The 15425-nt window shown below is 46.2% G+C and overlaps 1 protein-coding gene across 9 annotated transcripts in view; it reads right to left on the bottom strand.

The window, feature by feature from the left end:
• Window positions 1-8067, bottom strand: part of PPFIA1 (PTPRF interacting protein alpha 1) — a 71582-nt gene extending 63515 nt beyond the window's left edge. For all 9 annotated transcript variants that reach the window (XM_080912041.1, XM_080912043.1, XM_080912042.1 and 6 more), the window contains exons 1-2: window positions 7900-8067; window positions 6648-6911 (exon numbers count right to left, since the gene is read on the bottom strand). In XM_080912041.1, coding sequence (XP_080768167.1) covers window positions 6648-6911 — 264 coding nt within the window. In that variant the 5' untranslated portion in view covers window positions 7900-8067. The remainder of the gene's footprint in view (window positions 1-6647; window positions 6912-7899) is intronic.
• Window positions 8068-15425: the final 7358 nt, after the last annotated feature.

Raw genomic sequence — 15425 nt, 5'->3', positions numbered from 1 at the left:
ACAACAAAACACCTATAAGAGACACTAAAACTGAAAATTATATACAGTAGCTCAAACAGCAGATTCAACACAGCAGATGAGAGGAAGTAAGGTCAATAAGCAGTATCCAGACAGAACAGAGAATATGTGAAGATAAAGAATGTGTGTAAACAGGTAGAATAGGTGAAAGCCCTACAGCATCTACAATGATTTAGCACAGGCCCTTGAAGTGCTAAAAACAAGGAATAAGAAAAGTTGAAAGGCAAAAGGGCTTCCTACACTCACTAAATACTCCATCTACCCCAGTACAAAGAAAATAGCATTTCAGCCACCAGAAAGGCTGAGGATGTAGCTCTTGATACAATGCTTGCCTTGCAAGAACAAAGAACCTGAGTTCCAGCCCCAAAACCTATGCCCCAAAAAAAAAAAAAAAAAAAAAAAAAGCCAGGCATGGCAGCATGGGCTGTGGAGGGGAGTGCTGGGGATGTTGAAACAGGTGTATCTCTGGACCTCTAAAGCCAGCCAGATTGACCTAATTGGCAAAAACAAGATGGTTCAAAAACAAGGTGGATGGTGACTGAAACACTATAACTGAGGTTGTTCTTAGACCTCTATTTGCACACAGACTGAGCATGAATGTGCACAGATATACACACAAAGCAGGTGGTGGTGGGAGGACTTAGGAGATTGGTTTCTTTAAATAAAAGAAGACAACCCCTGACAGAAATGTGGGAAGGAAGGGGTAAAGAGCAACAAAGCACATAACTGTGGCTGGACAGGGCATATATCTATAATGCTAGCACTTAGAAGCCTGAGGCAGGAGGACTGTTAGTTTTAAGCAAGACTGGAATATAAGCAAACCCTACTGAGGTTGGGGGAAGAGAAAAGAAATTAAGGAGGAAGAAGAGGCAGGGCAGGAACAGTGACCTTTAATTTCAGTGCTAAGGAAGAAATGGTTGGAGGATCTCCATGAGTTCAAGGCCAGCCTAGTCTACATAGTGAGTTCTAGGATAGCCAAAGATACACAGCAAGATGCTATCTTAAAGGGGAGGGAGGAGGAAGTAAGCTCAGGAGGAATGGTGAACCCTGTTCCTAGAAGGCTGAGACAAGAGAATCATGATTCATGGCCAGCCTGAGCTATACAACAAAGCCTTGTCTCTCCTTTTTTTTCTTTTTAAATATTTATTTCATGCATGTGAGTACACTGTTGCTGTCTTATACACACCAGAAGAGGGCATCGGATCCCACTACAGATGGCTGTGAGCCACCATGTGGTTTCTGGGATTTGAACTCAGGACCTCTGAAAAAGCAGTCAGTGCTCTTAACCACTGAGCCATCTCTCCAGCTCCCACTTTCCAGTTTTTAAGAAAAAGGGGAGATGGGCTGGAAAGATGGCTCATATCTATCAGAAAAATTAATTTCTACCACAAACTGTCGTGGAAGTTTTTCTTTCTCACCAGGAAAATCCTGTGCTGTGTAGTGTTGCCAATGAACTCTAAAATTAAGGCAGAAAACACCACCTTCACAGGAAATCTTCCACAAAACACAACACCAAGAAACACTGGCTACCTTGTTCATGAGAGCAATTCAACCTCCACACAGAAATCTCCCAAGGGCACAAGAAGGTAATGACACAGGTCAGCCTTCCTCATGGTTACAACCCTAAAAGTACAGTACTAACAGATAAAATCCAGTTAGGAGTCATTCGTAGGAGTCCAAACTAGACTACCAAACAGAAACTCGCATGACTGCCTCAAAAGACACAGAACAAATTAAGGAATTCAATAAACATATTTCTGGTTTTGTTTTGTTTTGTCCTATAGGGCCATCCAGGTTAACCTGGAAACCATTATGTAGCCCAGGATGGCCTCACACAGGAATATCACATATGAGTTTTTTCAAAATCATTAAGAAGATCCTGAGTTTGAGACCATCTGGGCTACACATCAAGAACCTGTCTCAACAAATTGGAACAAATTCTAAGAAAAGAAAGGACTCTTAGGAAGCTTAGAAAGAATTGTCACATTTAATAGAGAATGTTTACCAAAGCCCTTCAGTGACTACTGCAACTTCAGATAAAACAGCGAATGAGTGATTCCAGGAGCAAAACAAAGAGGCCCAATACTATGGATGGCAGTTACATTCTATACTGAAGAACTCAGCCAGTGCAACTCCACAAGAAAATCAAGGCAATCAATCAATAAAATGTAAATTCAGAGCAGAAGTGCAAGAACTACTCCCAAATCCCAAAACTCAGTTCTTGTTGTTTGTGGGGTCCAAACCTATAATCCCAGCTTTTAGGAGTCTGTGGTAGGAAAAATCACAAGTTGAAACTCACCTGCTTAACAGATAAAACTAAAAATAAAAATGTTCAAGACAGTATTTTTCTAAATAAATCAAATCTATCTCAGTATACCAACAATAAATAACTACATAGCTGTGTTCTATCTGTAGACTCAAAGAGCAATGCCAAAAAGACACTGGCCCCACAGAGGCCTGTAGATTAGGCATGCTCACAGATAAAAACTCCAGCAGTTTGTCATGCAGATGGTGTGACTATGTGTGCATGTGTATGCATGTTGGAATACATGCAGAGGTCAAACAATAACTTTCAGGAACTGCTTCTCTCTTTCCACCATGGGTCCCAAGGCCAGGTTCCCAGGCTTGTGAAGCAAGCACTTTAACCCACCAAACCTCTCTTTGGCCCAAGCAGAATTCATGAGCCAGACTAAGAAAATCTTAAAGAACAAAGGTGAAGAATTTAAAATATCAGATCTCAAGACAATTTCTGCAGTCATCCAATCATCTGTGCAAAGATGGGAAAGGTAGCACTGGAACAGAAGAGTTAACCATCCACTTTGTCACTCTATCACTAAGACATGCCCTAGCTCAAGACCAGCAAATCAAGACATAGTAAGTATTACTTTGGGTTTGGTGGGATTTGATTTCTTTCTTTTGAAGACAGTTTACTCCATAGCCCTAGCTAGCCTGAAAACTTACTACATAGACTAGGATGGCCTCAATCTCACAGATCCACCTGGGTCTGGGATTAAAGATGTGTACCACCAGCCTGGCCTACATAAAAAATTCTTTTTAATTACTTATGTGTATAGATGTTTCGCCTGCATGTATGGCTATGTCCCACCTATGCGCCTAGTGTCACTGGAGGCCAAAGGAAGGTGTCAGATCTCCTGAAAGCTCTGAGCTGCCATGTGGGTGCTAGGAATTAAACCTAGGTCCTCTAGAATATCAGCTAGTACTCTTAATCACTGAGCCAACCCTTCAGCCCCTGCATTAAATATTCTTGGGCTGAGAGATAGCTCAGCAGTTTATGGCTAGGCTCACAACCAAAACTAAATATTCTTGGAGGATGGGGGAAAGACCAACCAATTGAATTACATTAAAATTTAAAACTTTTCCTCATAAAAGGATATTACTGAGTTGGATGTGATTACTACCAGGAATTCTAGCACTTGAGAGGCTGAGGCAGGATTATCAAAGGTGTGAGCTATCCGTTGGGCTACATGGCAAGACCTTTATATGAATGTATATGAACACATGTGTCTATGCAGTGTATGAGATACCACAGAGGCAAAAGGCAAACACAAGAGTACGAAAACAAACTTCCAAGCCGGGGAGACAGCTCAGTGGGTAAAGTACAGGTGCCTGAGTTCCAGTGCCCAGCACCCAAGTAAAGGCCAGGCATGGCAGCCGTAATGCTTGTAATGCTAGGAAAAGCTAGAAAAGACCAACGAAGATGACCCCAGAGGCTCACAAGCCAGCCACTCTGGCCAACCAGCAAGCTCTGTTGAATAAGACTCTATCTCAAAAACATAAGGGACTACACAGATGGCTAAGCAGATGGGTAAGAGTACTTGCTGTTCTTGCACAGGACCAGGTTCAGCTTCCCCTTACATGGCTGTTCACAACTGTCTATAAATCCAGCTCCAGAGAGTCCAATGTTTATCTCCGAAGGCTCCTGCACCCCAATACGACACATACTTACCCTCAGGCACATACACATACAAGACAAAAATAAATACTAAAACACTAAGGTGGAGAGCAGTCAAGGAAGACACACAACATCAAACTGTAGCTTCCACACAGAAGTATATACATGTATATGAGTACCTGTGCACAAACATGTGCACATATGGGAACACATATGATTCCATACACATACACACAAAAATAAATTTTAAAAAATTTTCTTCTACTGATGTGTGGTTGTCCACACCTTAATCTCAACACTTAGGAGGCAGAAGCAAGTAGATCTCTGTGAGTTTGGGGCCACCCTAGCTTACATAGGGAGTTCGAGAACAGCCAGAGCTATGTAGAGAAACCATGTCTCAAAATCAACCAAACAACGAAACAAAAAAATCTTCTATACATTTATGTACAGAGAAAGAACTTCAAATTTGGGGGTGGAGAAATGGCTCAGAAGTTTTGAGCATTGGCTGCTCTTCTAGAGGTCCTGAGTTCAACTTTCAGCAATCATATGGTGGTTCATTAACCATTCACAATAAGATCTGGTGCCCTCTTCTGGCCTGCAGGCTTACATGCAGACAGACCACTGTATACATAATAAACAAACAAACAAACAAATAAATCTTTTTTTTAAGCAGACAATCCAATCAACAAACAAGAAATTTAAGACTGCTCATCGCTCATGTGCCTGGGGAAAAGCTGATGCACTGCAGGTGGCTGCAGACAGAAACCACCTCTTCACCTGGAGTTTTGCAGCATATAACAGTTTTTCACATTGCTAAAGGCCATGTGATTGTAAAAACTGTCACCACAACCCTTTTGGCAGCAACTCCTGAGCCTGGTGTCCACAATTCCACTCCTTAGAACATTCCAGCAGAAATACACACATCTAATTCTGTACCTCCCCAAATGCAAAAATACACTAGGAAGATTAAGACCAGGGTCAGCTTCAGGGGTCCTGACTGCAGGTAGGATCCTTCTACACAGAATGCTGCAGGGCAAGTAAGGGTGGGTCTCACAAGAGTCCAAGGAAGGATCAAAAGACAAAACATTACAGATCTCCTATAGAAAAAACGTCAAGCATATACAAATGAACCAATAGTGAAGAGCTGGACCACATTAGAATGGAGGACAGTCACTGATGGCAAGAAGCAAGAGGGGGTTTTCACAGGAGGCACAATCCTATCCATCACTTGATCCAAGCTCCCCAGCTTAACTGGAGAGCTAGCTAAGGCATACATTTGTGGCCTGTGCGATCCTCAAGCATGCTCTAGAGTAAGGACACTGATTCCATCGTACACATGCCCATCTGGTCAGATTTTTGGCCACCAGAGAACCCTGATTCCAGGAAGCAAATGGTCTAGACACTAGACTCGGGTCAGATATTAACTGTGAACACGCGCGTCCTACATTTGATGAAGCACTGCAGAGCAGCAAGCAGAGCCAACCTGGCAACACACTTACCAGCAGGTGAGACAACTTTCACTGCCTGAAACTCACTGCCCACAACACCCACCAGCTGTGTCCCCTGTGCCTGTTCTTTCCAAAAACCTAAATGTTGACCAACCACTGATGCAGACTTGAGCTGCAACAAACACAAGTGCAAAGCAGACCAAGTAGGAAAGACTCCCAGCATCCTGAAAGCCTCTTGAGCATGAGGCAATGAAAGCTGACCTAATTAACCTGCTCACTCCTAAGACGCCAGGAAGAAAAGACAACTCTCTAGCCACCAAACAAAAACCCTCAGCACACAACACTAACACCAAATTACTGTTTCTAAAAAGGACATTCAAACCTTTAGTCCCATCTCACAGATCTGACTTTACAGCTCAGAGATGCATCAAGGCGGTCATTACTGACTTGCTAACTGATATGTGCAGACATACACAAGAGTGTAAGTGCAGATTCCTTGAGCACCGTGGAGACACCCATCACAAAAGAGTAAAGTGGGCTGTCAGCAGGAATCTAAGCAGCCCCTGCTCCGTGTGTCTCTCACCTGGGACTTTGCTGGCTATACTGCCTTCTCCTTCCTGTACCACTGCCTCCGCATTTAACTCCAAAGGAGGAGGCTCTAGCATACAGTTCAAATGTGATACTTAAGCACAGCAGGTATTTCAAGCTCTGAAAGTCTCATCTGCCTAGAAAAAAGAGCCTCAGGATTCAATTTTCAATCTTTTGTCCCCTAAAACAAAGTTTAGTTACAGCTCACAGATGTTCTGGAGAAACCCTGTATATACTTTTCCCATGATTCTATTTATCCACAAGATTTCCTTAGGAAATTGGAGCTCCACAAGACATAAACCAGGGGTAAAACACACAAACCCTGAGATCCACTCCTCACAGGTCCACAGCAGGCAAGGACAAGTCTAAGACAGAATGGGAGCTTCAACACAGCTCAGTTGTTTCATAGCCCCCTGTCAAAAACACTGAAGTACTTTCCCAAATCTAGGCAATATCCCAAAAAGGCAAGACAGTGTAGGGGGGGGTGTGGTCACATGGTTTTGGAGAATACTCATTTATTCCTAAATTGAATTCCTGAGAATTTTACCTGTACTCAGAAAACACTAGAAACATCACTTCTCCAAGTAGTTACACAACACAGCCAGCAAGCTAAAACATTAACAAGATCATCCTGCAGACATTTAATGGCAGGCACCTTGATTTCAGTTTGATGGGCATACCTGTGGAAGCGCAGTGTTGAGCTGCCTCTGCAATGAATCTCTTTCATGACCAACTTCATGCAATTTCCCCTGGGTCAACGCCAGTGTTTCTTGTGTCTCTCTCAGTGTGTCCAGAAGGCGGTCTCGTTCTTCCAGCATGGAAACCATGAGCTGCTCAAAATGCGAATCAGCGTCTGGCTGTGAAGGGGAGCCCGACCCATGGCTCCCACCTCCTCCTGGGGGACCTTCCGCTTCACTAATGGTCGGCATCACCTCGCACATCATCTTGAAAAAGGAAAGATGCAGACCACAATCAGTAGGTGCACAACACAAGTTTCCACAAACCTGCAGCTTTCTGAGGACCACCAGTGTCTAGTGAGAAAAAGACTGACAGCCCCACAGTTGTAAGAGCCAATCATCCATCCACTCTGGATGTACGCACTCTGGGAAGTAGCATGCACAGACCAATACAAAGAGCAGACCGAGGGAGACCACAGTCGAGCTGGGATGCTCACCTCCAACCAGTGGGGTCTGTTTAAAATCCACACTTAACAGCTGAAGACAGTAGGTTTCTGTTAACTTATTTTGTTCTTTCCCCAGGAAGAAAGATTCAAAACAGTCCCTCAACCACAGAAGAAGACTGGAAACTGACAAATACTAGCACTACGGACCCAAGCATCTTCCAGGAATGTGTGCAGTCAGCTCCTGGGAAGGACTACCAGGCTCCCTGACTTGTGGGGCTGGATATTTGGCGATCAGCGGAAAAAGCAACTGGATTGGCTTTTTAAGGTCTGGACAGAAGTGTTTTGCAAAGGCCTGCTGCTGTGTAACAAACTCAGCCAACCTAACTTATATAAGTTCATAGTCAAAGACGGGGGGGAAAAAACAGAAAGAAATATACCCACACTGGGAATCTAGGAAGTCGGGACAACAGGGCTAGGTTTAAAAAAAAAAAAAAAAAAGGGAAAGGTGAGGTGGAACTAGAGATTGCATACTGTCAGGTCACAGGGTGGTGGATGAAGAAAATGCACTGCAGGTGCATCTGACCAGGACCCGCTGACCCGGCCTGGCTCAGCTGACCCCAGCCTCACTGCCCCCAACCTCACTGACTCTGGCCAGGCTAAGCTGACTAGGACATAATTGCTATCAACCCGTTTAGGTCAGGCTAACCGCAACTCTGCTAACCCTGTTGACCCACGCCCGCTGACCCTGCCGACCCGGCCCCGCCGACCCTGGCCCGCCACCCTGCGCGGCCCGCTCCGCCCGCCCTCACCTTGGCCGGCGGGCGCGGCTCCGGGGCTACGCGGCGGCCTTCGGGCGGCGGCCGGCTGCGGGCCGACCCACGCAGCCCCGCGGCTGCGTCCTCGCCCGGCCCCCGGGCCCGCCGCCCCGCTCGTCACGAAGGCCGGCCCGCCGCCGCGGGACACTGGCGAGCGCAGAGAACCGGGCCCGGCGCGTCGCCGGCGTCAACGTGCCCGACGTCCGGCGCGTCGGCGCGAGCGTCAGCACCGCCCCCCCACACCCCCGCGAGAGGCCGGCCGCGAGACCGTGCGCATGCGCTAGCTCCGAGATAGTAGGCGGTCGGCCCATCAAGAACTCCAATTGGCTATTTCTCAACTTAGCTCCGCCCCTATCCGCCCCCTCACCCGGGCAGGCCAACCCCCTGCCGAGACAGGGAGGCCGGTGGAATCAAAGGCAAAGAACTCTGGCAGGTGCGCGCAGCTTGCAGTCCTGCTTCCGTGCTGTCACTCTAATGTATGTGTTGACGTCACCCAAATGTCGACGTCACCCAAGTACTCGTCCCTCAAAAGCTCTGCGGAGTCGCGCCAGGCCACCTGCAGAACTGGAAAGTGCTGACAGTCCGGGCAAGGTACCTCCTTCCTCGAACCTCTAGGCCTGCAAAATTCAACCTTCACAAGTAAAGGTGACCGCCATCAACCCTGAGGATCCAGTTCGAACCCTGGGACCCAGAAGACTGCAGTAGATCTCGGAACCCACATAGTCCTGGGTGTTGTCCTCTGACCTGCATACGTGTATCGTGTGGGTGCATGCATGTACACACATTGACACACACACACACACACACACACACACACAGGAGTAAATGTAAAAACAAAACAACAACAAAATGTAAGGGCTCAGCTACTCTTGCAAGTATTAGAACCTGAGTTCCATTTCCAGACTCCACATAAAACTAAAAAGCCAGCTGGCCCTTAGTGCTTTATCTCCATACTCGGGAAGCAGGCAGATCCCTGAGTTCAATCTAGCCTAGTCTGCACAGTGAGTTTCAGGACAGCCAGAGGTCCATACTGAGACCTTGTTTCAAAACTTTTTTTTTAAACTAAAGCCAATAAAATAGTCCAGAAGCCAAAGCAAATTGGTTGTCAGCCATAACTGAAAAGCCAATAAAATTTTCCAAAGGCCAAGGCAAGAATTTGTCGACTTGTGTGGGCTACATAGAGAACCAAGAAAGTCAAGGTTACATGACCAAAGTCCTGTTTGAAGAACTCAGTAATTAGTTACAAAGTCAAGTTAGAACTACAACCCAAACACAATAGTGCCCACCTTAAATCCTACCACTCAGAAAGCAGGGACAGGTAGATCTCTGAGTTTGAGGTTAGCCCCATCTATATAGTGAAACCTTGTCTCAAAAAACAAGTCAAAATGTAAATAGGAGCGGCAGATTCTCTAAGGGGCTCTCCCAGGACTATCCTCTGCACACAGTCCTCAGTTGCCTTGCTCTCAGGTTTGGATTTGAGAAAATGCTCATGCTTCCCCAGAGGTTCCGGTTGATACAGCCGTCTCCTAAGAAACTGGCCCAGGACCAAATGCAGCTCAACAGGGCATAGTGCACTTGGTCCTCTCCCTCCTCTCCCACACTCAGCACATGTATAAAGCTGGCATGGCCAAAAGCTAAAGAAAATAATGCTTCTCCAGCAGGTCCCACTGTATGTGACAGCACAGGCCTGTCATTCTAGCACACTGAGCTGCTGCAATGAACAGTACCTGCTTTGCACAATGTGTGAATGGGAGGTGTAACCGCAGAGAGAATTGGAGGAATGGTGGGACTGACCAAAAGAGATGTTATCCAGCTGCTCTCTAATGCTCAGAGGTTTTCCTGGGCTCTCTGCCTGTGGAAATCCCACCTCCTGCTGATTGGCAGCTATTCCTGAAGACCACAAATCAGCAGAGATGGCTGTGAAGAACAGAAGCTACAGGGCCATTGTCCCTCTGGATCACAGAGATATGGCTAACATTCACAGAGGTCTCATCTTTTTTTTAAGATTGTATTTATTTATTTCATGTATGTGGGCACACTGTAGCTGTCTTCAGACACACCAGAAGGGGACGTCAGATCTCATTATAGATGGTTGTAAGCCACCATGTAGTTGCTGGGAATTGAACTCAGGACCTCTGGAAAAGCAGCCAGTGCTCTTAACCACTAAGCCATCTCTCCAGTCCCATCCAACCACCACCCCCTTTTTGAGAAGAGGTCTCACATAGCCCAAGCTGGCTACAAAGTGGCAGAGGCTAGCCTTGAATGCCACTTGATAAATCTCACAAGCATGTGATAATAACCACTCACCACCACACCTGTCACGTGGCTTCTCACCCTCCCCACCCAGAGCCCTCCCCCCACACACAGCAGGTCCAAGGAGCTACTGAAACCAAAAAGCCAAAGGCCTGCTTGTCTTGAGTGCTCAGGCAGTTCCTTCTGCCGAGTTAAACTCTTTATTGAAACCTTGCTCAAGGGCAAGCCTGCTTTTCCTTGCTGGGAATGTGGTCTGTTTGGGTTGATCTAAGAACAGATACCTCTGGATAGAGTTATAATAATATTGAATTTTGGGCTAAAGAGGAAACTCAGTAAAGGCCTGGCTGGAAAGGGTGAGGGCATGAGCTTGATCCCCAGCACCCACCAAAAACAAAATAAAAACAAAACAGAAAACAAACAAACCTGAGTTTGGCCGTGCATCCACAAAATCCCATCCTGAGGAAGTAAAAACAGGGATCCCTGGAACTCCCTGGCCAACTGGAGAACAAGGCCTTCCTGAGGATGACACCTACACATGTGTGTCTAAATACATAAATGTCATATTTACAGAGTCTCATCCCAAGACCCCTGCACCCCTGTAATCCCACTCTCCCCGCAACACCATACTGTGTTAGACACATGGCACTTAGAAGAGGGACTGAATTCAATGCCCACCCCCATCAAATAAAGTGTAGAATCCAGGACTTCAACCTAGGTTCTCTAGGACCACAGTCAATATTATTTTCTCCTTCTCCTCCCCCTTTTCTTCCTCTTCTCTTTTTCTGATGGAGGAGAGAGAGAGAGAGAGAGAGAGAGAGAGAGAGAGAGAGAGAGAGAGAGAGAGAGAGTTTTCTTTGTAGCCCTGGCTGACCTTGAACTCACAGAGATCTGCCTGCCTCTGCCTCCCAAGTGCTGGGATTAAAAGTGTGACCACCACACCCAGCTGTGACCAACATTCTTGCTGCTGTATAGCAAGAGTTCTCCTCCAATCTTCACAGCATGGGTAACGAGACCCTCATCCTCCTCAAGGCTCCATGAGTTGGCATAATCCCCAGATCCCAGCACAGGGCCAGATGAAGGGAAGACAACTATTTAGAGGGTGTTCAGCCTACAGTGTAGGCCATGCCAGCCTCACTTACATGTATCTTCGTGTTAGAAGAGCAAGCCATTTGAGATACTGCTCAGAGGTTAAGAGTACAAGCTGTTTCTCTAAAGGATCTGGGTTGGATTCTCAGTACCTACATAGAAGCTGGCAACTCCAATTCCAGGAAATTTGAGTCCCTATTCTGACGTCCAAGAATATCAGGCACACATGTGGTACATAGACATACATGCAGGCAAAACACCGTTCATATTAAATAATTGGTAAAGGGCAGGGTTCAAGACAGGGTTACTCTGTATAGCCTGGGCTGTCTCGGAACTTGCTCTGTAGACCAGAGTAGCCTTAAACTTGGAGATCTGCCTATCTCTGCCTCCAAAGTGATGGGAATAAGGGTATATACTACCATGCCCAGCTAAATAAAAATTTAATTTATAAAGAAAGAAACGAAGAAAGGAAAGAAGAAAGGGAGGGAGGGAGGGAGGGAGAGAGGGAAGAAGAGAGAGAGTGAGGGAGGAAAGCTGTAGCCTGGTGCATCACCACAGTACTGTGTTCAACACACAGAACCATCCAAGAAAGTGCCCCCTCACAGGGGCCAGAGAGGTAGCCCAGCCTCTTCGAAGAATCAGCTAATCTCAGTTCATCACTTTACCTTGACCCAGGAACAAGGCTCTCGCCTGCACACAGTGTCATTCTCCCCGTCTGTGGTGCTCACTGCGACATTCCGTGAAGGTGGCCTTTGCAGCTAGCTCCCTGCCTGGACTCCTTCCATCAGGAGGGTCTATATGCAAAGGCTGGGACCAGTTAATCTGCTTCTGTCTTGCCTCTGCTTCCTCCTTCCACAGCTGTTCACCCCTGGGCAAGTTGCTTGGCCCCTCAGAACCTCAAGCTCCTTGTCCTAGAGCAGAGGTGACTGCTGGGAGGACTGAGTTGGGAAGACCAAATAAGTGCTTTAGGCCAAGAGTGCCACAGATGAGCTCCTGGCCAATCCTCCATCCCCAACTGAGTGACAATTGATGTCAGTCAGCTACGGTCTTGCTCTCTTTGCCCCATAGCCAAGGAGTTGATCTGGGCATCTGCTTCTCTTCAATGAGATGCGAGGTAAACTACACAATATTCTCCAATTGTCTTTCCTGATAAAAGAGAGTACTACAAAGCCCCTTGGCTCTACCCTTTCCTCCTTCTTTGGGACAGGCTCTGGAATCCTGTTCTGTGGCAATCTTTTTGAGAGCACAAAAGGAAAAGACTGCTACTTGGACTTAATTCCCCACTGCCCTTAATTGTACATGTCTTTGAGGTGCTAGGCAAGCATGCCCAGTATCAGGGCAGTGGACATTACTGTGTCACCCCCTCCCCCTCCGCATTGACCCATCTCTCTCCTTCCTTTGACTCTGCTTTGTGAGGACTTGAAGGTGAAGCCCAGCATGCTAGACTCAGGCTCTTCCAACTCCCAAACCTGGAAGTTGGCTGCCGAGTTTATTTCCTACATCTCCTGTCCTGGGCCAAAGAATAAAAATTCATTCCCTCTCCACCTCACTTGTCATCTGCCTCACATTTCTGAGAGGAGAAAAGAACTCAAACCAAAAATCAGCAACAGTATCCAGAAAATTCCTTTCCATTGTCTCTCAGGAAATTCCCCCAGTCCTGTTTTTTTTTTTTTTTTTTTTTTGGTTGTTTTTGTTTTTGTTTTGTTTTTTTTCTTGTCCAAACAGCAAGAAAAGTCAGGCAAGAAACTGAGAAAGTAAGAAAAACAACACTGCGCTTTTGTTTTCAGGAGAATTAAAACTAATTAGTTATTTAGATGAAGGGCTGGCAAAAAGGCTCAGTGGATACCAGAGCTTGCCATCAAATCTGAGTATCTGAGTTTGATCCCTGGGACCCACATAGTGGAAAGAGAGAACTGACCCCCACTCTGACCTCACGTGCACACTGTGACAATTCACCCTGAACACATACACACAAAAGATAAATAAATAAAAAGTTCCTTTAAAAATCTACACAGAGAGGTTGTTGGTCCAGGGAAAAGGCACCTCCAACCCCATTATACCCTGCAGTCGGGTCCAAGGGCCGGAGTTGCTGTCTCCTAGCAAAGTTAGCACTCTAGAAGGTGGAAACGTGTGGGAGGGACCAGGCACTTTTGCTTAGGTTGTGAACTGCATGGTTGTACCCACTCTCAAGCCTGCCTCAGCTATCGGCAAGTCATTCTTTCAAATAAAATGAATATTAATGATTCTGTACACATACCATGTGGCTGGTGTACAATAGTCCATGGATTAGGGTTCTGAAGTATAAGCAAACTTACAGGGTGCTCAATATTGGCAGAAAGTTTCCATGTCTAAACAGTCACTGTAGGCTGCTGTTGGCGACAGCAGCAACTCCCCACCCCCACCCCCACCCCCACCACCATCACCAACATTGGTGACACAGATAAAATAGCCTCACTTTTAACAAAGGAACCAGAGAGCGCTAGAGAGACAGATCAGTATTTAAGAGTATAGGCTGCTTTTTCAGAGGAGCAGGTTTGATTCCCAACATCCACATGACAAACATGTTAATCCAGTTCCTGGGGGTGGGGTGGGGGGTGTTGACTCCCTCTTCTGGCCTCTGAAAGTACTGCATGCATGTAGTGCTCATATAGAAACACAGACAAGCACTCATGTATGCAAAAATAAAAGTAAATAAATCTTTAAAAAGCAATAAAAGGAGTCAAGGGCATGGCAATGAATGCCTGAAATTTCAGCTCTCTATGGGTGAAGAAAGAAAAATCAGGAATTTGAGGTCATTTTTAGTGAGGCACTAAAGTGAGGAGTATATGAGAAACAAGGGGCTATGTAGTGTGGGAGGGGCCAGGCACTCTTGCTTGCATTATGAATTGCATGACTGTGCCCACTCTCTGCTCTGCTTCAGCCAGGGACAAGATGGTAGGGGTGGCCCCGACACCTTCAATGTACTTCCTGCAGCTGAACTATGCACGTAAAATGGTCATGACACTAAATAGTATCTATATTTGATCACAGTAGAACAACAGCTTTGGGGTGAGGTCTCTCAGTACTGGGGTGCTTAGCTTAACATAACACAGGCCAAGGTTCCATGCCCAGCACCTCAAAAATATAAAAATAAATCAGCCAGCACTCTGTTGCCAACTTTGAAGGTACTTTGAACAGCTTACTGAAGAATATTTCTACTACTAGACTATTTCCCTTTTTGAAAGACAGGGTCTCACTTGCTCTATAGACTTGAGCTATCCTTGAATTCAGAGACTCACCTGCCTTGGCCTCCTGAGACCTGACACCAGGATGTTTGTCAGGAAATCAAGATTATCAGACTGGGCAACTAACATTTTTAAATACTAAGCATTCATTTATTTTTAAGGCTGCAAGATGGTTTCGTGGATACAAGTGCCTACAGCAAATCTGAAAATTTGAGTTCGACACCCAGGATCCACGCTGTAAGAAGAAAACAATTGACTCCCACTAAGTTGACCTCTGACCTCCACCCCTGGTGTAGCATACACATGCCTCCTCCCTCAATGAATAAGTAAAAATGATATGTAATTTTTAAAAAACTGATCTTTGTGGAAGTAACTTCAAAATTGTAACGTTCTGTTTACATGTATGGGGAAAACATATGTGTGCCACACCATATGTGTAGAGGTTACAGAAGAGTTCTGCCAGGCTGGTGTATGTGTGATGCTCTCTTGCTTTATAAATCTGCACATGTCTGGAAAGTGTGCCATGTCTCTTCCTCAACACTTGTCAGATGGCGGAGTGGCCAGCTCTCCTATTCTCACAGGATGGACTCACTGGGCCTCCTTCCACACGATCCTGGACTCCTCCCAGCTCAGCCGAGATGGAACAGTGTGAGGTGGGGGCAGAGGGGAGGGTTAATGCTCCATCCCTTCTGTCCTGTGGAGCTACAGAAGTCCTGCTGGGATGACAAGAGAGAAGCATAGTGGGAGTTGGGAGAGTTTGTTTGTTTGTTTTTATGAAGTAGGCCACTCTTGCAAGGCTTCTTTGAGCTGGAGCACCTAGAGCAGCTGGGGTTTGGGGGACAGATCTGTGATGACCTCCTGACTCAGGAGCAGGTGTGAGCAGTGGCTGGCCTAGCACATAGCTAAGGCCAACCTCTGGGACACAGGAGGAAGCAGATCTATGCCAGGAGGTGCTGC

This window comes from Micromys minutus (assembly GCF_963924665.1).
Source record: "Micromys minutus genome assembly, chromosome: 2".
NCBI classification, from domain to species: Eukaryota; Metazoa; Chordata; class Mammalia; order Rodentia; family Muridae; genus Micromys; species Micromys minutus.
This window is presented reverse-complemented; position numbering and strand designations above follow the sequence as displayed.